Source organism: Perissodus microlepis, chromosome 2, assembly GCF_051167445.1.
Source record: "Perissodus microlepis isolate ML-2025 ecotype Zambia chromosome 2, ASM5116744v1, whole genome shotgun sequence".
NCBI lineage: Eukaryota > Metazoa > Chordata > Actinopteri > Cichliformes > Cichlidae > Perissodus > Perissodus microlepis.
The window spans coordinates 9,168,589-9,192,422 of NC_140462.1; the positions used below are offsets into that span (position 1 = coordinate 9,168,589).

At 42.0% G+C, this 23,834-nt stretch overlaps 1 protein-coding gene across 2 annotated transcripts in view; it reads left to right on the forward strand.

Moving 5' to 3' along the window:
* The window catches only part of gabrb2a (gamma-aminobutyric acid type A receptor subunit beta2a), a 31,705-nt gene that overhangs the window by 2,352 nt on the left and 5,519 nt on the right, over positions 1-23,834 (forward strand). For both annotated transcript variants that reach the window (XM_084944091.1, XM_084944101.1), the window contains exons 4-7: positions 10,921-11,141; positions 18,917-18,999; positions 22,503-22,640; positions 22,853-23,005. In XM_084944091.1, coding sequence (XP_084800217.1) covers positions 10,921-11,141; positions 18,917-18,999; positions 22,503-22,640; positions 22,853-23,005 — 595 coding nt within the window. The remainder of the gene's footprint in view (positions 1-10,920; positions 11,142-18,916; positions 19,000-22,502; positions 22,641-22,852; positions 23,006-23,834) is intronic.

The following is a 23,834-nucleotide window of genomic DNA, read 5'->3' on the forward strand; positions in this document are numbered from 1 at the left end:
ACCAGCTTCCGCCTCTCCTTGTCTCTCTCTCCCTCCCTCTCACTCCCTTCCTCTCTCCCTTCTCCATCCTTCCCTCCCACCACATTGACTGGATCCCTGGATGTGACTCTGGGCTCAGCAGCCATGTAATCCACCTCTGCCTTGCTCCAAAGGGTTATCTTACTTAAGAACTAGGCATCTATGCAGGCATTCATCTGGAAAAAAACACTGCTTCATACATCCATGTGTGTGTGTGTGCGTCTGTGACAAAACACAAAAATGAGCGCAAACAGTGAATGGCAACTGACGTCATGCAACTCCCCGTGGCTATGAGAGAGCATTCATCTCTCTCATTTCTCAGAAAAGCTCTCCCTGCCAAATCGGCACAAGCGTCCCTCTGACACGACAGACAAATTTAGACAAAAAGAAAGGGAAAAAAAAAGTCTAAGTTCTTGTGGACTTGTGCTACGTTGTGAAAAATCCTCCTTGCAACTTACATAACACACTGGAATTTCCTCCTCCTCCTCCTCCTCCTTCTATCTTCACGTCCGGCTTCTCTTTGGTGCAGTAGAGGATAACAGCAGTTGACAAGATTGATCTCGGAGAAATCAATAATATCACCGTGCACCATGATCACGAGGATGGAGTCGGTGACCTGTGCTTGGTGCAGGGCTGCTTTGATCTTCCTCATCAGGGGCAGCTTGCTTTTAAGATTAAAGTGCTGAGAGGGAAAACAACAAGGAGAGAGAGAAGCGAGGATGAAACTGGTGATGAAGGCGGCGAGGAGCGGGGTGGGAGGGATGTGAAGGTTACTGTGATCAGTTTCGGCATCTCCTCTAATGATATCTGCACACATGGTGTGAGCTGAAGTAAAGTTGCTGCAGACCTTTGTGCCAGCACAGAAGATCAGGAGTGTCCTTCCTAAACGCAGTGCCGCTTTTTTCCATTTTGACATCCAGTATTAGCACACGTGTGTATTCCTTGTCAGTTATTTTCAGCTTCCCCACTGAAATTATACAACCTTAAAACTTGTATCAAAACCCAAGATTTTTGTGGCAGAGTCACCTAATGAAATGGAAATTTTCTGCATACTTGTGCATAATTTCCCACACTCTTTTGGAGGTCTGCTGTATTTTAAAGTAATCTATGGGACCTTCGTGGGCCAAGGTTTGGCTACAAACCACAAGTTTGTTATGACTTTGGTGCAGGGTAGGGGGTTAAAAACAGAGCAAATTAGATGACTGCAAATGTGCATCGTGCAGTCTTGTCTAAACAGTGTCAGAAGAGATAGCCACTGGGAAAACAGGCATCAAACAATGTCATGGACATGTTTTTTTCTTCTGCCTGTAACGCCAAGCTGGCAGTTAGAAGAAAATTGATTTTTTGTAATTTGTGCAAGTGATCAGAATTAAAACAAAGAATGCAGAGATGTTAAACTTGTAATAGTTAAGCTGATTTTGAAGGTGCTGTCCACCTTCACCATCTTCAAGATCAAAAAATGTTCTGCAGACTGCCCTAGTCAGAGTAAAGACTAACTTTCTGAAAGCAAAACTGAAAGTCTAAAGATATATTCAGATGGGAATGATTTCTGAAGAAGCTTTTCTAGGGATAAATCCAACTTCATCCAAGTCATGTCTGTTTCCAAATGAATGCAGTTTGTGGAGGGGAAGGGAAATGGAGGAATCAGCTGTATGCAGGGCCATCTCCAGGATGTTTTCATAAGGGTGGCCATATGGGGGCCACTAAAAGTATTTGGGGTGGCACACCAAAAACATAATTTCCAGTTTTATTATGCTGTTGTCAAGTATAGGTTACCTGAAAAATTATGACAACAAAGATACAAAAAAAAGGTAATAATCTGTGTTAATTGATTGACTGATTGACTGATTGGGAGTCCCAGGCATCACTTTAATAATTCTCAGTATTAGATCGTATAAGAGTGTGAACTGTTACCTCTCCAGGGATTGGCACCAGCTTTTCTGCAACCTTATTACATTATTGCCAACATAGGACAGGAAGGGGAGGGCAGCAAATTTTGGGGGGTGGCCAATGCCCCCACCCCCGGTGGCACCCCTGGCTGTACGAAGTGATCTTGAAATCAGCTGTTTGTGTGCAGGCCCGCTTTCATGGTGGTGTGCAGCACTGGGTTGCAGACAGCTGCTCGCTCCTCTAATTAACGCTAAAAACGCCTCTGGTGGAGAATGAACTCTGCATTTTGAACGGGGGGTGGCTGATTGAAGCCATTGTGGCATTTTTATTTTATTTTATTTATTTATTTTTTGCTCTGACATGAAGGCCATGGCGGTTGTGGGAATTGTAGTTTTGCTGCTCCTCTCGCTGTTTCAGTGCCTGTTCACATGTGTTTGTGCCACAGCTGTGAAGTAGTATATATATATATATATATATATATATATATATATATTTGCACATTCTTGTGCGGTCTGCAGCACTGGCCTGCTCAGGCTCAAAGGTCAGCCATGTTGTGGGGCCATAAAAATTGTGCAGGTCAGTCAGCGCTGTGGTAGCAGCCTTGCCTGCATGACATTACAAATGTGCTATTTTGAGAGGAAAGTGTCCTCCGAGTCCGAGGTGTGACCACACATCTTTGCTGGGTGGGCTGTGCTGACTCACTGGGGTTAGTGCAAAATATGGCACAGATATGATATCATGGCCGAGACCCCCAACCCCAACCCTACTCCACGGTTTATCAATGTCTGTCTGTCTGTCCTCTCCATCACTCATCTCCCTCACTTAGCAGCTGAAGTTTGATTTGCATAATACTGTTTGTTTTTTCGCTGAAACCACAGATCCAGGAACCCAAACCCTGGTTACGGTGCATTAAAAAGTGTTCTGCACACAGCCGGTGCAGCTGATTAAATACAAGTCGAGTCTGTTGTCTCAGCAATGCATCAGCGCTGCATAATAATGCCTTCAGTATGCGATCCATATGTTGAGCATAGCTGTGCACTGCAAGGCAGGAATGCGGAGGAAGTTAAATGAGTATTTTCACTCCTCTTTTTTTCCCTCTTCTCCTTCCCGGTTGTTAATTACATGTAAAATACCTGAGGTTTGTGGTTGTTAAGAGGCACTGCCTGTACTATAATACTGTTCTCTGAATGTTAATTAGCTGGCTGTGAATTAAAAGATTTAAACAAACCAGCTGTGGTGGCTTCTGGGATGGAGGAATTAGTGGGGCGTGAGTGTAGCTTTTTATTAAGATCTTTATCCCGACTGGTGCCGGTTGTGTTTCTTTACGTGAGTAACGGGATCTGGCCGTCAGATAACGGCGGCCGATGACCAGAGGGACGGGAACGGCCGTGCAGCACGTCTGTGTGATGCAGCTTCGCTTGTGTGTCTGTGAATTAGCAACCATTTTGATCTTGTTTGTCCAAACTGATCCTGTTCCATTTTATTTTCAGCTTGTGGAAAATAAGCTTGTGTTATTTTTACTCAGTGTTGCTATGACAACCCAGCCATTTCTTTTTCTTCTTTTTCTTCTTCTTTTTTTTATATGGTGGATCCAATGAAGTCAAGGGAAAAAGGCCTCTTTTTTTGTTGATGAGACTTTTTTGAGGTTTTTTTATCACTTATATTCCAGGTGAAGGTTGTTTTGACTTTGTTTTAGCATTTTGTTTTTAATTTCTATTTCTCTCCATCCATTTTCTTAACTTCTTATCCACCTGGAGTCCTGGTTGTGGCTGGTTCAAAGCCTCTGGACACTCTGAACACCATCCCATCAACACAGAGACACAGACAGGTGGTCACATCACACCTGGAGTCAGTTTAGGATCAAGCACTTAACCTAGGGAGAGCATGCCTGGTCCAAACCTCCAGATCACCAGAAGCTTCGAACCCACAACCCTCCCTGCTTATCATCTAAGCTGATTAAAAACTGATCGAGCTTCTACGTGATGGCTTTTAAAAAACCACCTAGTTACCTAAATGTGCACATTTTCATTCAGATATATTCACACCTTTCCACCATTTAAATACAAGAAAGACTTTTTTTCATGTGTTGCTGCTTCGATTCTTCTTTCTGCCTTTGCTCTGCTGAGCTTTCCAAAAAAAAGCTTAAGAGAAGAATCCAGGTTATCCAGAACACTGTCATTAGTAATGCTGAGTGGACGCACACAGTAACAGATTAATATGGTAAGCAGTATAATTACAACAGCGCAAGAACAACACTTAATCCTGCAGCTTTCTTACATGCATGCCGGCTCTTCTGCCTTAATGTTTAGTCCATGGTCACTTAAACTGTTAAACCTAAGGTACTGTAAAGAGGCACACTAATGAGCTTTATGCTACACCTAAAGGTAAAATCTGGCAAAACATACATTGTTAAATATGGAAAAGTATGCATATTTTGAACACTAGGCAGTTAGTGACTTAAATGGAAATGCAAACATTATGCCAATTTTTAAACGATTTCTTCCAACGGGACTTATATAATAACAGGAAATCGCTGCTTTGCTAATGTACTGAATGTTCTTATTATTAACTTACCCTTGTAGAGTCCCGCAGCATAAAGTTGCACAAACTTTAAATTGGTTTTAATCTAATTTCATTGTGGCCAGTGCAAAGGGAAAAAAATCTAAGCTTCCTAAAGTGGGATGTAAGTTATCCAGCTCCATTAAAAGCCTTTAATGTGTTTTGATGACTCTGTTAATGATTCTGTCAGGCACTTTCTCCACTGAAACTAAGTAGCTGAAAAATGACCAACTGGAAAGAGAGTCATAAAGGCCATGTTGTCACTTCCCTCAGGATGTGCATGGCTGGCAACTCATTCAGAATGCACTTACAGCCCCCTTGACCCCTAATATTTAATTTGAAGACTGTACTTAACCAGAAACACAGATAGAGAACGACAAATGAATACGCTCAGCTTGACCAGTTGTTCTGGGTATGTGCCTCCGCTTGTAAATGCTGAGACGTCTGCAGACAAGCTCGTTATTCCCCAAATGTCCAGTTGTCTCCTCACACACAGTAGATTTTGTTATTAGCAGATTCTTCCTGCTTTTGCTGGAGCGCCTGACAGCAGGACCAAGCACAGGAGAGCATTAGCAATATGGTGGACTTCTGTCCACTGCTGTAAAGCTGCAGAGAGACGAGGGAAAGGTGCACAAACCAAACATCCATGGATCCGTTGTTTTTTTTTTAGTATTTATTTTTATTTCATGTGTATATTTCACCACAGTGAAAATATCTTTAGTAAAATTGTTATTATTATTATTATTATTAATAATAATAATAATCTTTTAATGAAGACAACGAACAAGTAAAAATGTTTTTTTCATAAATATTGTAATGTATTTATCATTGTGTGGATATAGACCACAGAGAGGCTGACTGGTCTGTCGCAGAAAATGTTTGACAAAAAAAGGGAGTGCTGTGTAGAAAGCATTATTAACAACAAGTACAAATTATATCCATCACATTTAATTATGTTTTACGGTGGGAATTAGTGCAGGACAGCGACTTAATAAATTATTAATTAGAAATTAATAAAGAACATGAAAGTGACTGTCTGTGGACGTGTCTTTTCACACACTGTAAAAAATTATCCCGTTGATTAAGAGTAAATACTGGCAACGGGGTTTCTCGTATTTTAGCGTTAGTTTCCTACTAAGTCTACACTGCAGCAAATCACCGTGGTAACACAAGCACACCCAATCACAGTAAACGGCTGTATTTTATTTGTATTACTGAGCAGCGTTCACGGTACCTTATAGTTTTTTAAATTTGTTTTGTTTTTACAATTTTCTTACAGTAAAGTTACAGTTTCTTACTCCTTATGTTTATTATGTTATATGTATTGTATTTTTACTATAATTAAGGTCGCAGGGTAGTCAGTGCAAAAGTATTTTTTATTTTTATTTTTTTAAGATTATCAAGGGAATTTCACCTTTACCTAAATAAATGTATGATAAATATCATCCTTTACTGTTGATTAGTAATTTCAATAAACCAAACCATTCTCCGGGAAAAAGGAGACTTGGAAAATAATGTCACCTAAAAATGAGTTCAATCTGAAATGACAAAAACATCCATCAGTTTCAAGTTTCAGGCACATACCATCACCCTTACCCCGTCCTAAACCTAATGCGACTGCTTTGCACAGACAGAACAGAGGAAGCAGTTTATATGTTTATGAAAAGTGAATGCTTTTCCCTCAAATCTAAATTTACAAATCCAGCAGTATATTGTGTTAAGCCCATCTATGTGCAGCCCCCCTCTTATGTCGCTTGTGACAGCTGATGTAGTTGTAATGGAGGACTTGTAACAACCATAGTCTGTCAGATTTCTCAGGGAAACACAAATGTACTCCTTGTCACTCTGTCAGGTTCTTAATGGGGGTTTGTTAGCCCAGAAACATATCTGCAGCGAGACACTGTCACTGTGCACCCAGCCTTGATGGTTTTTCAAGTTAGCCGAGCCTCGTTTGTATGCTCTTTGTGTTTATGTATTCGGTGCTGTCGTGCCTTTTCTTTTAAATGTTGGTGCTCTCCACAAGATGTCTCCCTCACTGATGCTTACTGGGCTGTCTGTGTGATGTTAATGGAGTTTCTGAGAAGTGCTTGTGACAAGGAGATTGAAGGTCGCTCTGGAGACCAGTGCTCAAGCATGGGATGCTCCGACTAGCTGCAGCTTTTTTCTGGGTGCGGATGGGAGAAATATCAATCAGGATTTTCTCTCCTTACTCAGCCCTAGTGACTGAATGCTAATATACAAGATGCAGAAACATATTTGTCAGATTTTCAAAGATAATCTCGTTATTTTTTTAGGCTTTTGAGGGTTTTTTTGCATAAAAATAACATGGTTGTCCTGCTTATTTTACTGCACAGCACCTGTACAGAATGACTCAGCCAGCACTTCGTCTGTTACAAAACTGTTCCCTTGCAGTACTCTGTGTTGCAAATTTGGTTCTCAGGCTGCACTGAGAGAGAGAGAGGTGAGGCAGCTGTACTTTGTGTCTCTCTCTATGCTCAAGTGATGTCCAAGTCAAGGTAAACAGCACCATCTGCAAGGACGTAATTATGCTGCCATTTTACAGCACAGCCAGGAGGCAGCGTGCAGGCCCAGGTGTTCTCTGTGCATATCTATACTGTTAAAACCTCTAACGTACACACACAGAGGCCCTGCAAATATGCAAGCTCAACACTTTAAAACGAGGACAGGCATCTTTAAAATCCAGGTTTAGCTAATTTAGCATTCACATCGTTTGGTGTCCACTCCTCATCTAATCTGAGAGGTCACAGTCAGAAAAGTACTGTGTAACTGCCTCACTGTCACGCTGTCATGTCAGAAATCTTCATCTTATTAGTAACACCTGAACTTTTCCTACTATGACAGGATAAAATGTCCGCTGTGAATATGCGACTCATTTAGTATCCGAGTACAGGAGACACTTCACAATGATCCAAAATCAGATTTTTATTTTTATTTGTTGCCTACTATTGAGTGTTTACTGTTTATACGGGGAGTAGTGACAGATTTTGGTAACAGCCTGTTATTTTTATTATTTTTTATTGTTTTATTCTAATCGGTGAATTAAAATAAAGCTGACTTTACTTTAGAATTGTAAAATTTGAAAATTAAAAACACAAGTCTGGAATCAAAGTTTGAATTTTGTCGGAAAAATGTCAGAATTTTTAGTCTTTTTTTTTTCATTTTTATTTTTTCAGTGGCCCCTGTCTTCTTCCATGAAAAGTGAACAAACTCTTATGAAAAAAATAAACTGAGCGTTGAAGCCAAACTGGTTTTCTGAGATTTATTGAAAGAAACTCTGCAGAGGGATCAATACAGTACAGTCTTTGCATTAGCATCGATACAGAAAAGAAAATTAGCAGCTCCTTTATGCTCATTGTGTGGATACAAACTGTGTGATCAGCTGTGGAGGGTTTTCTTCTCACTGTCACGTGGGCACCTGCTTGATAACAACGACACAGAAAGCTCCTCATGACCTCGAACACAGAAAACAGTCGGTTGTTTTTCCATCTTCTCACACTCTTTTTGTAAACACGTTACAATCACATAAATGAGCTGAAATACACATTTTCCATTGTATCATCAACATCTAAAGACAATATGCTATGTTAACAGTCTGATTATTACTTAATTCATTACCTGAACTTACACCTAAACTTGAACAGTAGCAGTCCTTTGAGTGTGGCAATGCTCCTTGTTTAGAATATAATTAACTGAAACAAGTATGGAGGCTGAAAGTCCAGAAAACTCAGTGTGAACAAGTTAAATTGAATAATCACTATAACTGAAGTTAAATGCATCGTGTCATTTTAAAAAATGACAATTTTCAGTGTAATAATGCTGAAATGGACTGAAACTAATATCACCAGGTAATCACCAGAATTTGCTGTTATATCTTCGTGACTCTTAAAACTTTAGGTTTTAGTTACTCGAGTAATTTCAAGTTGAGAGCTGGGACTGCAAGAAAGAAAATCAAAAATAGGATTATGGCACTCCCGGTTCACACCAGTGACTCTATATTAAAGATGGACCTGGCAACTGTGACATCACCCTTTGGTTTATGGACTACCGTTTTTGTCGCCATCTTGGCTGTTGGAGGCAGAAGTAAGAATATTTGGACACAAACCTTCCTCACAGCAGTTTATCATGACCTTTTAATCTAATGATTTGTGTTTCTGGGCACAAATTTGGCATCATTTTGTTTACTTCAATATAAAATTCCCATCATGAACACAACTTTTCATCAGCCCACTGTCATATGTACTGATTTGATTCCATTTTCACTATGTTAATATTTTCCACAGTCTTCATTCGGAGGGTGGAGGGGTGTGTGGCTGTGGAGCCGATTAATTTACTGTTAACGCCAGAGACTCAAATTTGAGCTACAGACTTTTCAGATGTAATTTCTGTCATTTTTAAATATGTTATTGATTAACGCTTAACGATAAATGTATGACATTTGATGTATTTGTTTTTGAGAGATCAGAGTGATTTTTTTCTCTAGAACAACATAAATAAATGACACCATAAATTGCACACAAAAAATTCTGGATGCAGCAAAAATTATGCAAACTAAAACTAATATATGCAAATACACACACACACACACTTTCTCGGGTTGCCATGACAACGCCTCCCTATTGCTCGTGTGTTTATGGCATGACCTGTATGTCCTGCTGATGCACATTACTTACAAATACACACTTACTGACACAAAGGAACCCAACAATTTGTGTTCATGAACCACAGCAGTTCGAGAAAAGTTGCATAGCTAAATTATTAGCATCTCTAACGCTTGCTTGCTTGGTTAGCAAGGTGCATACACAGACTCTATCGCTATTATCCGAGTTATTCTGAGTTGCAGCTGGGGCTTTAAAAGCAAGGACACTGCCTCAGCAGAATATCTAGTAGTGATCAGATGGACTGCACTGGTGCAAAGGTGGGCATTTTAACATGGAGGTCTATGGGGATTGACTCACATTTGAAGCTAGCCTCAAGTGGCCGCGTGAGGAACTGCAGTTTGTTGTCTTTATTACTTAGCCTCCTTGTCACATTGTGACTTTATCCACCAAAATGTCTTGAGGTGTTTCTCTCTGCAAGACTGACACCACATTAACAGAAAGTTTCCACAACAATAATTTCTGTAACCATCTTCTCAGACTGGGTTAATATTATGTGTTATTTTTTTAAATAATTCTGCTAAAGAGAGGCCTGTTTGTTTTCCTGCGATAAAGACAGGAGTGTATCACAGGATGTGCTGCCTGGGTTTGTGATGTACTCTGAGCCTGCAGGCAGCAGCTAACGATCCCAAAGGTGATAGAGATATCCGATCGACAGGCTGATAATGAGACAGAGAGGGAGCGAGTGTGAGAGGAGGGTTCAGTGGGAACCCTTGTAAAACAGGATAAGGAAGCAGCTGTCCTCGCGTGACTTTTTTTTATTCCTGAAAAAGAAAAAAATCAAGATGGCAGAATCTGGTGTATTTTTAGATGGCCTTTTTTACACTAATACTTCGGTCGGGCACGCTGCACACAGTGAATTTAGTGTTCAGTGGCAACTGCGCGGCAGCGTCACGCCAATGTGTTCTGATGGGGCTCGGAAACATAGAAACACGGCGATAAGTGATGATGATGGCTGCTTGGAGTAAAAGCTCAAGGGCCTTGTTTCATGGACCGTATTTTTTAATTTGTTTTCCCACTCGCTGATTGCACTGCAACACACTGTAACCAAGCAGATCCGACTGCAGTGCTGTTTTTCGCTGTGGCTGTGTGTGGGTGTGAGTCTTTTTTTAAGAGTGAGAAGCAGAGAAAAGATACACACGGAGAGGGAGGAGGAGGAGGAGGAGGTACGGTTTTCTACCACATCTCTGAGCATGTGTAAAAACAAACTGTACAGTATAAATACTGATTTTTCCCCCTCCCCACTAAGGTTAAATCTGGAAAAGTCTCCCCTGAATCTCAGTCGCTGTGATTGTTTATTATGCAAAGTCAGAACATAAAAAAAGAGAGAGAGGGAGGAAGCCCCAGCTGCAGATATCTACCAGGAGTTTGCATTAAAGAGGGTATTGTCTCTGTAAGGCAGAAGGCAGCTTCATTCGCTCAAGTGGAAGCAGATATTTTTAGCATGAGACAATAGTCAGCCAGCTGAGAAAGTTGCCCTCTGGTTATGGTCTAAAAATTAATGGAGGATAGTTGAATATTAACCCCCCAACCCCGGCCACCACGGGCCCCCTAGTGCAGGCTGTGGCCTTTCAGACCACCGACGACCTTTTGGCTGACCTTCTCACTATGCAGAGCCCATGAAAACGTGCCACAGCTCAGACATGAGCGTGACATGACATCCCGGTAGAGCTTTATATGCTCCCCGGTTGAGATGGTGATAAAAATAAAACATATATAAAAAAATGTACAATGAGTTTGACTGTGGCGTTAAATGTAGTTCACCTCTGTTTGGCAGGACTACACCTTGACAATGTACTTCCAGCAAGCGTGGCGGGACAAGCGCCTCTCCTACTCTGAGATTGCTTACAACCTGACTCTGGATAACCGAGTGGCTGACCAGCTGTGGGTCCCTGACACCTATTTCCTCAACGACAAGAAGTCCTTTGTGCATGGCGTCACAGTGAAGAACAGGATGATTCGTCTCCACCCTGATGGAACGGTGCTGTACGGACTCAGGTAAGACTTTTATGTGTCATAGCTGTGTGTTTATGAATTGTTTTTATTGGCAAATGATCTGGTTGGACCACAAAAAAGAAAAAAAAGTAAGAAAATAAGAGAAGATATTTCAGCCTCTACAAACTCTACTCAGAGCAGTCAAGCTGCACGTTTCATACGCAATGAGGGATTATTACGAGGCCGCCCATGGTGCCGCTTTCTGAGATGATTAACAAGGTTGAAAAGAAGAGGCAACACGGAGGCCAAGCGAGGCAGGTGTGTTTGTGTAGCACTGCTCAACAAGAAGGCATTTTAAAATAAAACCCAGGGTTATATATATATTTAAAAAGGCAGTGTTTTCAAAGAATAACCTAAATCTGATTATTAAAAAAGCTGATATATGACAGAAAATTAGCACCTGTTAAAGTAAGAAAAAGTGCAAATGTGTATATTTCCTGTTTTTTCCCCGCTTCTTTATTGATATCAAAGGATTGGTGATTGTGTTTGGGCACAGAAAGGTTACGTTTGACTGTTCAAGTTAGAGTTCAGTGATGTCAATAATCTATACCACTGACTTATTGACTTTCCATGCTAATGTCATCGAATTAATTGCACACAAGCCACAAATCTAAAAAGAAATAACACCCCGGGTCGTAATGAAGTATAGGAGGTGTGTATAGGAGGAACTATATGCACTTGTACTGTAGCCTTTCATATCTCCTGATGATCATCAATAATAAAAAGCTGAACTGACTCTGATTGTGTGCAGCCCATCTACACAACGTCTCTTTGTGGCGCAGGGCTGCGATGCCTCTGAGGATGCTGTCATCCATAATTGATAAAGTCATAATCAATAATGTAGCAGTTCAATACAAACACTGAATCTGTATTTGTACTGACGCTGCGTATTTGACTGCATATGCTAACGCAACCCGTCCATCACTGTGCCGCTGCCTCCTCTGATCTGTCACCGCCTTTTCGTGTGCGTGTGTGTTCATGCATGTGTGTGTGTTAAAAGCTGAGGTTATTGTTGCTAATTCAAGATGTTGCAGTCGTTCCCTCTCTTGACTGAGATGCCCTTCTTGCGCAAAGGCTGCTTAAAAAATTTAAGTATCTGCACTGCACCACATTATTCATCGCTACATTTTGTCTCAACAGTCGAGAAATGTAATTCCGAACACTCTGACTCAATTATATAAGCCTAACACATATTTTTTGCATAACAGCCAAAAAGCAATGAAAGCCAGGGGAGTTGTAAGAATGTTGTGAAATTTTAAGGGGGTGTGCGCAGCAGAGACATGTGGTTTTTACCTCGGATGCGTTGTCCTTGTCAGTGCCGGTGCCTGCCGGCTTCTCCGTTATTTGGTTCGTGGGTTTGGTCCAGGTTTTATTTGATGCTAGCGAGTCCAGACACAAGCTGCTGTCAGAGTCAGCCCGGCCAGATGCCTGCGTGCTCTGAGCACACTGACACGTACCTGTAGAGACGGGTCAGCTGGTTGCAACAACACAGCTTTAGTGGGTGTGGAGAAGATGGCTAACTGAGAGTCTATAGGAAAGAGGACGTATGTGAGCACACATCCTGTCAGAGGTCCGGGGATGTGAATTCATTCAAGGCATGTCATCGGGGTAAAGGTCAGCAGTGGTGGAAGAAGTTTTAGTTAAGAGTTAAAGTAAAAAGGAAACAGTAAAGAGGAGAACATTTTAAAATTATGCTGCAGAAAGAGCATAAAATTATATCAGCATGTTATGACAAATTAAAAACGGATTCATTATTAAGTAAGAAAGCTTTTACTGTGGATACTAGTCATTTTGACAATAAAATTCACTTTCTTTACACACTGCTGTTTAATTCATACCACTGCATCATATTTCTGAAGCTGACTGACTGTAGCTAAAATATAAAAAAAGGAAAAGTGGAGTAACTACAGCTGTCAAATACATGTATCTGAGTAAAAAGTAGAAAAGTAGAGACGAAATGTTTCCAAGTAGTTCCACCATAATTACTGTCCCTGAAAGCCATTTCCTAATTATTTATAAACATGTAAACTGTGAAAGGGACCACTTTCATGAGTAAATCTATATGTATGTAGGACATAAACATTAACTATTGATGTAAAAGTACATTGAAGAATCGGAGGGTAATTAAAATTATTGCAGCTGTGCCTTTGAAATCTTGTAATCTTGTTGCTTTTGAAATGGTTGCTTTAGCCATCCATGAGGACCAGGTCTTACAGGTAGTTGCACTCTTCAGTGCAGCTTAGGTTTGTCAAAAAGGCGATGAGTGTGTTATCAGTTTGCAACTGAGTAGGGTCAAGGTCACAATTCCATGTAAACTGGTTGTGAATGAATAAATCGCAGGAAATCATAAACCTTTTGCTGTCTGTTGCCGTCTGCATATACAGAAATCCACATGAAAGTGAAAAACCACACTGTTTAACTACTTCCACTCAGTGTCCAGCCAGAATCTCTGAAATTCAGAAATTCCTCCAAAAACAGTGACATAGTTTCTTCAGGACAGTGATTCAACTGCAACATGACAAAGACAACCTTGGCAACCTTGCTCTGACTTAATAGCACCAGAATACAACCAGTTGGCAACTAGTCCAAGTCTCCTACTGCAAAGAGATGCATTGCAGATAAGTTGTATCCATTAGCACAGACTGACTCAGATTGATCCCGATGTGTTTATAATCTCTCTGCTTGTCTTGTATAAATTTTAAATACATTTTTGCAAATCTTAGCTGATTTTTCTGAAAGTGAGTCAGATGACAAGTGTTTGGAGACAGGTTGCCTCCCATCAGGCGACCTGTGCAATCATTTTGCAATATAAAGTGGTCTCCCAGTGGTTGAGGACTTTGGATAATCATTACTTGCAAGCCATTGCATTTAAAAAAGTGATTTGTTTTTTTTTTTCTATTTTGATTTGCAGCAATGTGGCAATCAAAAAGTCATTGACTTCAGTGATTAATATCCACTGGCAGTATGGAGTGGGTGGGTCCCACTTTTCTGTTTTATTATATGGATAAACTCTACACAACACTTCCAGAGGCCTCCAGTGGCACACCTGCCAATTTTGAACTAAACTGCATGAATGGCTGTTAAACATCACAAACATACAGAGATTTCTTCATTTCCTCATTTATTAGAGCATTAAATTAATAAGAAATGAAGAAGGTAGGAAACTAAAAGATGTCATTTAGAAATCTATGGGTGCTGTCATGTTTATGGAGCTCTGCAGTCAGGATTTCTTCACCTCTGCTGTGATATTAAATCACGGGAGTAGATGAAGCCACATGCAGGACACAGTGACTCTCTTATTCAATCTGCACAATATAAACACAGAAAAACTCAACCAAACAACCGTCTGTAAACGTTTAAATAAATTTTACATTTATTCTAAAATTTACCGACTGGTCTGCTGACTCAGCCTCTGGATAGAGCAAACTAATTTTGGCAAGTAATAATTGTCAGCTAATAGTCATCACATGCCATCCTTCTAATGCAAGTAAAGCCTGCTCAAAGTGACTTATCAATAGTGCTTGAACTACAGACTGAAAACCAGAAAGCTTCCTGCCCCTATAATTTTACCCCTTACTATATGCTGAATTTCTCTTTTTGGAGATTAAGCTAAAATGTTTGACTATAAAATATCAGGTAATATTACTAAATCCTTAGATAATGAGGGGCAAAAGTAAACATATTATTGATCATGCAGGAGGAGTATTTGTGCTGAGCTGAAACCAGCTAACACGCTAACTGGCAAACACCAGTAGGTTAAAACTGTTTAGTTTGCAGGAGATGTGTGTGTCTGTGTGTGCAATTTGTGTCTCTGGGCACATGTGTGTGTGAATGAGTGAGTGTTATTTTCAGGGGTGCACACGAAGGAGGAAGAGTGAGGGTGTTGTTTACTCCTTATTCTGTGGATATATAGTGCATCCCAATCCTGCCAAATCCTGGTCTTCAATTACCAGGAGGAGCAGAAAATTACAACAGTGCTCCCAACTGTCACTTTAGAGCTCGGTTTGACTCTCGGGGAGAGGCAGTCTGATCTAATTACCCAGCCCCTGAAAAGGCTCAGCCAATAACACAGATACCGCCCAGGCTGCGAGGAAAAAACACACATATACACACACAACAGGAAAACACAAACTCCACTTAGCTTTTCATTTTATGCAGGAATGGAGGAAAAAATGAAAAAGAAATATAGACACCGAGTGCGTGACTCGTGCTGTATGTCGCTCCACATTGGCATACAGAGAGAGACTGAGCCGAAGAGGGAGAAAGAGACGTGAAGGTCAGACTTCATTCAAAATGGAGAAATTATTAGGATTCTCCCCACTCCCTCTCCACCCTCCCTCCTTTCTCTGTGAATATTGTAACTCCTTTTGTGTTGTGAGAGGACACATCCTTGTGCTTTGGAGACTGACGTCGTCTTCTGTCAGGCCGAGGAGCGTTTCTGCTCTGCAGCTAAAATCCACAATGATATCCAGTGTGAATGCTGTCAATGGGATCACTTTTAGAGTTATCTCCTTCTGAAGTTACCGATCAGGCGAGAGGGAAACGTAGAAACCTCTTTATTTTTCCTGCTATTTGATTGGATGTGCTCTGTGACCTGCCTGAGCAGGAAGAGACAATCCTGCATGTGTTAGCTCAGCTCAACATGGGCTCTCTATCCAAAATGGAGGAAGCTTCTCCATCTTAATTTAACTTCTGAAATGATCTTTCTATTTTTTTTCTCCTGATGCCTGCATGCATGATGAAATGTCAGTTTAAGTAAGCCTGCATCAGGTTTGGAACCTGCAAAAATCCTCCTCCCCTCTGCATTTTGGCCTCTTCTTCTCTGATGCTCCCTCGAAATGAGATTCTGTCTGGGAATTCATGGTGGTTGTGTTATGTCCGTAAACAAGGTCATTTGGAATAAAGGTGCACAGGCCGCCTTAGGGGGGTCCACACACACACATATACAGAGAGAGAGAGCGCCTGGGTTGAACTGTGAGAGGAACATAGACAAAAAAAGAAAAATACAGCCTTTTTTAGACTCTGTGTCCTATTAGCTCCGACGCAGAGCAAATGTAGCGTGTTTGATTCTGCGTGATCTGCGAGAGCATGGCCTCTCCGCCGGCAGGTTGGGATGAGCGAGACACGGACCGGCTCTGATGTTGATGAAGAGCAAACAAGCCTGTGCTTCATGACAACTGCTGCTGCTGCTGCTGCTGCTGCAGAGGTCCACAGCAGACTCTCTCTGCAGTGGAGATGACGAAGACGAGGAGGAGGAGGAGATTCAAAGATGGGGAGGGAATCCTGCAGAGAGAAACCCTCGTCCTGCTTCTCCTGCATGCTCATTATTTGCATTTTTGGGGTAATTGTTAGCGCAGGTTTTAGATGCTCTAGCTCAGCCGGGTGGGGTGGGGGGGGGGTGCAGAAGCAGTTCTTGATCAGCCGTGCGGAGTCTCAGACGAGAAAGCTGTGAGACTTCTGCTGATGATGTAGGTGGGCTATAAATAGGCTGTTATTTTTACCCCTGCCATTTTGGCCTCATTTCTGCTTTTCCCCTGTGTTTCCTCTGTGCCACCGCGATGATTTAGTGATGGCGATGGCGATGATGGTGAGTGATGAGTGCCCGGCTGTGCGAGCGCAACATCCTGGGAAGTTGTGGCCATAAAAAAGGGGTAAACTAGGACAGAAATGAGCCTCCTGTTTTAATCCCCCAGTGCACCATGGCCCTGCTAACTGGCTCTTACATAAGAGCCCAGAGAGCAAGAAAAAAGGAGGCAGAGACGGAGAGAGCCCGAGTGTGTGAAAGAAAGACTGCGAGTCTCTGCAGCTCGAAAAAATGAAATCCCAAACTTGCCAGGCTTGGCCTGAGGGAGCTGAACATCTTATGCAGAAAGATTTCAAATAAAGTTTGCTCTTAATTATTAAAGACAAGGCGCTCTTAAAGATGCGTCTGTAGATGTGATGAAGTTAACCGAGAGAAGCCATTGTGATTGTATTTTTTTATTGCCATAGTGTCCCCGCAGCTCCACGGGACCACGTTCTTAATCTCAAAGCAGCAGCGATTTGAAAAATGTGTGAACTCAGAACATTTTTTTGCCCATTTCTATTCATGTTTAAAACATTTACAGGCTTTCAGGAGATGGCAATGCACACCAAACAATATACATTTCAGCACTTTGTCATAAATGTTTTTCCCATGGTAGCACTTCCATTATGATTTTATAAATAGTGGAATGACGTAAAGTCTTTGATTTATCAAAATAAGCAAATCCAGACACCACTGCTTGTTTTTTTAATGGTAAACAACAGATTTTTTATTATTTAATATTTATTATCCCTGATTTATAAAATTGCATATCCTCCTGAGGCCCAATTTCTGTACAGAGATGTGCAAAGGTAACCCTCATAAGCCCTCAAATAAGGATAGCGGGTTTGTTTTACAGCTTAACACTGTAAAATGATCATCATGAAGCCTTTTTGTTCACATCACCTCTCTTATAAGGACAGTTTACCTTTCATTTATTTTTGTATTAGTTCAAATTCAGTGATAAGCAGCAAGATTCATTTGTTCCCATTACAAACACTGTATTTCACAAAATGGTGAAACTGAAGAAATAAAGAATAAAAGGACATATGAGCTAATATATTGATGGAAAGTGCAATTATGAATAAAGACAAATTATGATTGTGCGACACTGAGGGATCCTTGTTGTTGAACTGAATGTCCAATGAATGTAAAGTGTAAATGTAGCGTGACTTTTACTGGATGATCTGGATACTCAGTGGCCTTTTTCATTGTCACGTACGAATGAATGGACCGCTAACACAATAAATCGATGATGTGACCGTAATCAGCTGTGACAAGGAAAACCCGCGGTTATGACAAACACTTCAACCTATACTGGGAATTCTCCCACAGGCTGCTATTATTATTAATGGTCGCGTGACGCCATCATGTTTTATATCAATCAGTGTGTTTGTGTGTGCGTGTGTGTAAGGGGGTTCGTCTTACACGTCTACGCTAGATTTAGCCCCCATAGTTAGATTGTGTGGCCAGTCTCTCTCAGGCAGCCTCGGGGGTTTGGTGCGGCCGGGTGCCAGCCCGTCTCAGCTCTGGCCAACTTGTCATCTATAACAGGAAGTGCGTCACCCTGACTGAACCTGTTGGATATGACTGGCCTGTGCTCGACGGCTCTTTTTTTTAAGGAGCCCATTGACCAGAGGTTGAACCCTGCTTTGTTTTTTATCTCTTTATGGGATAAAAGTAAAACCAGCATAGTGTCCAAATTCCACGCTTTGTTAAGTACAATAATTACTAGCTTTAATAGTTTCCCAATCTTGTCATTAGAATAAAATATGCAGTAAATTTCATAATAAAAGCAGAAAAGAATTTCTCAATAAAAAGACATCGTCAGCATCAGCTCATGATTTATGGAGGCTTGAACTGAGGCTGATGCAAAAAGTGTGCTTTAACAAGAAGAAAACCAGACAGAACCAGGCTCCGGGAGCGCGGCCATCTGCCTCGGCCGGTTGGAATGGTTTCTCGGATTTGCCAAACAGCATCTGATTTTGAGTTAATCCTGATCCCCACATTTGATGGCATTTTCCATTTGAACCTATTATTTCCGGAAGAATGGCTTTCATGTCTGGTGCTCTTCAGGTTTGCCAACATCCTGCAGGGATGTTTACATTACTCTGCGCAGTGAAGGTCAAATAAAATGAACCCAGCCTGCTCGTGGCCGCCTCCACCTGTTTCTGCGTTGAATCCTATATTTCTTTATCCCTCTCTCTGTGTGTAGGATCACTACAACCGCAGCCTGCATGATGGACCTGCGACGCTACCCTCTAGATGAGCAAAACTGCACCCTGGAGATCGAAAGCTGTAAGTACCGTTGTCCCTGACAACCAGCTCTCACACCCACACGAAGACATCGAATTAAAGAGATCCCACGTACGCATGCAGCTCGGAAAACCGTCCTGAAAACAGTCTGCCGGCCCAGTGGCACTGAGGTAGAAAGACAGTTGATAAGACAGGATGTAAAATGCTGAGAAAGGCTGATGAGATATCAAGAGATATGCATCAAGAAGAGGAACATCACTAATGGCTCAGTGACTGATAACATCCAGCCTAATTAATTCAACTGCTACTGCAGTGGCTTCCCAAGGCGAGGAGGAGCCTGATTAGGTCCAGTATTTCAGGAGGGTGCTGATAGTGGATGTTGTGTTCAGCTTTCTCGTGAAGCCGCCTCCATGTTTGTGAAGTACAAAGACTCAGTTTCACGTGGAGTTTGTAATTGTACGTGATCCGGTGCTCTCGAGTCAGGGAAGCGAGGAAAGAGAGGAGGAACGTGAGAGAGAAAGACGAGGTCCTCTGCGTGTATTATCTGGGTCCCCTAGGAGAAGGATTATGGGGCTGGGATGTGGTGTAGGGCTCAGTCTTCCCGGGTTTGATCACACTATTGCCAGCAGCGTTAAGCAGCACAAAAACAGCACGGGTCAGAACCACCCCACCCCCCCCGCTGCTCCTCTCCCATTATGCTTGCCATCTCTCTCCCCATCACCCTCTCTTTCCGTTTCTCATCTCCTTTCTTCGCACGGTCTCATCCTCTTCTTTTTTTTCCCTCCCAGCCTTTTTATCTCTCTCTCCATCACTCATATGCTCTTTTTTTCTCTCCTCCTCTCTCAGGCAGAAATACACACACACACACACACACACACACACACACACACACACACACACAGCTCCAGTTTTGATCACCAGGCAGTATCTGCTCTCATATGGATTAACTGGCAACGGTTTTAACGTTGGAATCTCTTCATGCCAGAGCATGCTATTTTATTCAGACTAATGAGCCCAGAGAAGTCTCACTCCCCTTGATAAACTCAATGCATTTTTAACAGACACAAGTCTTAAAACCCCAGAAACCCCCGATACATCAGCGACTCACTGCTGCGGCTCAGGCCGCTGGACTCACGTGCTGCACTGAACAAAAAAAAAGAAAGCCTTTCTTCCCCTCTAACACCAACTAATACGATCTGTTATGCACATATAAATGCTGACATACAGTATCCATGCACATCTTTGGCTCAGACACTCTTCACATCAGTCTTGATAGACCAGGTTGAGTGCAGTGATGTAATGCACTAACAGAGACAATGGTCTGGAACGAATGGAGCTACAAACTAACTGAATGTACTGGCCATAAACTGCTTCCTTCATATCGAAAAAAAACTCCCCTCTACCAAATGACTCAACACCCCGCTGATCCCCAGCCTGACGTAGCCGATAAGAACTTAACCGAGCTGCACCTCAACAGCAGCATGGTACACTAATTGGGGTAATGCTGTGACGATAACGCTAGAGCTTATTTATCTGCTGGTGTGGAGTTCCAGCATCCACTGCTTTATGCTCTGCAGATGAATTCAGTATTCAGTGCCGTAGTTTGCCCTGGCAAGAAAAGCTTTAATTAAAGAATGAGACTCATTTTAAACAAATATCGGAGAAGTTGGTGCTTCCTCTGCACCAGAGAGCTTCTGTGTTGCACTGATGGACATGCTTCTTCATTACTGTCATCACACACTATGAGTTTGTTTTGAGTCGATCCCACGTACTTCATCCTGCTGCTGTGAATACTCACCAGAGCACCAAATGTGTTGCAGAACCTTAACAGATGCAGAATTTACTCCTGTTTGAGTAATATTGGCCATGAGCTACAGGACCCAGCTGTTTCGGGGGATTTCTTTTTTTTCCTTTCAAACAAAAACAGCAAAAAAAAAAAAAAAAAGAAGAAAGAAAGAAAGAAAGAAAATCTGTATTTGTGTGCCATTACCTTAACTGTCAGTGATGCAAGATGTTAAAACCACCCTGGAGACAGAGTCTCTTTCTTCCACAGCAGACACATCGCAGTAGGAAAAGCACAGGTATAAATAATACACCGAATGGTGGCTGTTGAGTTTCCTGACATTGTGCATGCAGGTTCGTGCAGAAGGAAGCCATTGCTGATATTATTAGTAACACCTGAGCTTCTCCAACTATGACAAATCAAAATGTCTGCTGTGAAAAAAAAAAGGCCTGTGGGTGAAGCCGGCTGCCCATCCGACCAATAACAACCCGACGTGACTAACTTCACCTTCAGTGTCAGCGCCATAGCAACAAAGAATTTTGTGTTAATTTTTAAAAATCAAAGCCTCGGAGTTTAATTATTCATCACATCTGAATAGGTCACTGCCTCTATTTTGAGCATGCGGCAGTCAAAGTGGAGCTTTGGAGTAGGGAGACGGCCATTCCCTGGGTGAGCCCACGACGCCGCTCCGTTGACTGTAGCAGGATAAAGTTCCGACGAGAACATGTTTCTTAGTGCATATACATGCTTCACACACAGAGAGTTGAAAATGCTGAGTGTTGATTAATTTTTTATATGCAGATAGGTTCCTTTGTCTCATTCACGATGTGTGCAGCTATGTAGAAATTAGCTTCCTGCTTTAAAGTGCTGAAAAATAAACACGTTGTCAACCAGATAACTTCTTGCAGTTACACGAATTGTTTCAGGTTGATGGAAACAGGTTATGGAAACAAACCTGCAGTGAACCGGCAGCCACATATTTAGTGAGCGTCCCTCTGTTTCTTGTCCCGGTGATGGAGCTGAGAGACTTCTACTTCCTGCAAGTTCTTGAAATCACCAACAATCACCTCCTTCTTATGCTCATGATTAATTTTGAGTGACAAATGGATGAATGCATGTTTATAGAGATTACGCTTACACAAAGTTTGTCAGCAAATACTCAGAGCACCGCTCAAAGATTTCTGAGGGCTGTAGGTGTTTCTGTAATCTTCCCTGCTGTTTATAACCTTAAAATTTTAAAATGTGACAAGCCCCTAATGCAAAGATGGCCTCTGCAGCAGTGGCTGGCTAAATGGGAGATCTTAAATGTGTGTTAGTTTAATGATCCTCACCCTAACCACAACCATAGAGATTTGTTTCTGCAGTGAGCGCCGCGGGCCTTTTTTCTGGCTTGTGGCTCTTAAAGTCAAATTGCAACACCTCCTTAAATTTTAAACACTTTAAATACTTTAAACCAGAAGTGATTTCATATTTTTAGAGCCCTAAAATGGCACCTTTATTCTATTTTCCAAGAAAGCATAAAATATGTTGTTAAATTTCCTGTTATTTAAAGTTCCTAATCATCTTATGACCCCTCAGATGTAATCAGATTTGGTGACGGCTGCTGTGGATATTGCCAAGCATTAAGTATAGTTAAGGGCAAAGACAGACAAAACCGCAGACAACGACTTTTAACATTGCAGCACTTTGCTGTGATATATTATAGAGCATTAATGGATGGTGATAATGTTTCTCTAAGTGTCCTGCCTTTTTCTCCCTGCAGATGGATACACCACAGACGATATTGAGTTTTACTGGCGAGGTGGAGACGGCGCAGTGTCCGGCGTGGACAGGATAGAGCTGCCTCAGTTCTCGATCGTCGACTACAAACTCATCTCCAAGAACGTCGTCTTCTCCACAGGTGCGCAGAAGCTTCACTGGGTTTTGCAGGTTTTAATTAGCATAAGCTGCTGCGTTAACAATTTTTTGGCCTTTTATTTATAACATAAAATCGACAGTATTAGAGAGAGAGAGTGTATGTGACAGGCTCGCTTGCGTCAAGGAAAATGTACTTGGTGTCACTGAGGAAACTCTATTTCTATCCCACTTCCTCTGCTCCTTTGCCTCCTTCAGGTTCCTACCCCCGCCTGTCCCTCAGCTTTAAACTGAAGAGGAACATTGGTTACTTCATCCTGCAGACATACATGCCTTCCATCCTGATTACCATCCTCTCCTGGGTCTCCTTCTGGATCAACTACGATGCATCGGCTGCCAGAGTGGCCCTGGGTAGGATCGGCTCGCTTCTGCTCAGCGCTGACCCTCAGAAATAACCCAGAGCCAAATGATAGCAGAGCATGAAAAGAGCCATTTAACGTAGATTATTATGCTCAGGATTTCTGCATTATTGTGTCTGTGCCGAGCCTGATGTTTTCCCTGTATTTTCTCAGCGTTTACTTTTTTTCCTCATTAGCTCTAAGCACAGTGAGTGATAGCAGTGTGTGATAGGCTGCCTGGCTAAATGTCTGTTGTTCAGAGATGACTATATGCATGAGTCATGCAGAGCGAGAGGCACTGCAGCTCGACCTTGAAGTGTGCTGTCTTTCTCTCATCCTGTCTGTCTTTTGGAGCCTCTCGCTGGCCGGAGATCGCAGCTTATCAGAGCCCGAGCGCAGCTGTATTTGTTTAAATGCACCGTGCACGTTGGAGCTCACGCTCTCACGCCAATGTCAAACTAGCACGTCGGTAGCTTTTGCGTTTTGCGCATCTATTTCTTGTCACACACCGTTTGTTTTTTCGGAGGTGGGGACGGCTGGCAGGTCAGAGTCCCAGACGGTGCGTTTAGAGGGTAACGTGATTTAAAGATGTCCCCCCCCCACCCCCCGCTCTGCTCTCAGCGTCCTAACCAAAAGAGAACAAGTGCAGCCAATGGGGAGACGAGGCTCCGTGCTACAGTGACAGTGCTGGCTGCCGGGTTATTTATAATACGTGTGAATCTGACCAAATGCAGATTGTGCAGGCAGATGACTAATGTATCAAACACAATGTGTACATGTCAGGAAAGCAGGTGAATCGTGCTGTGACTAACAACAGATGTTTACAGTGGCAATGTGGCCCT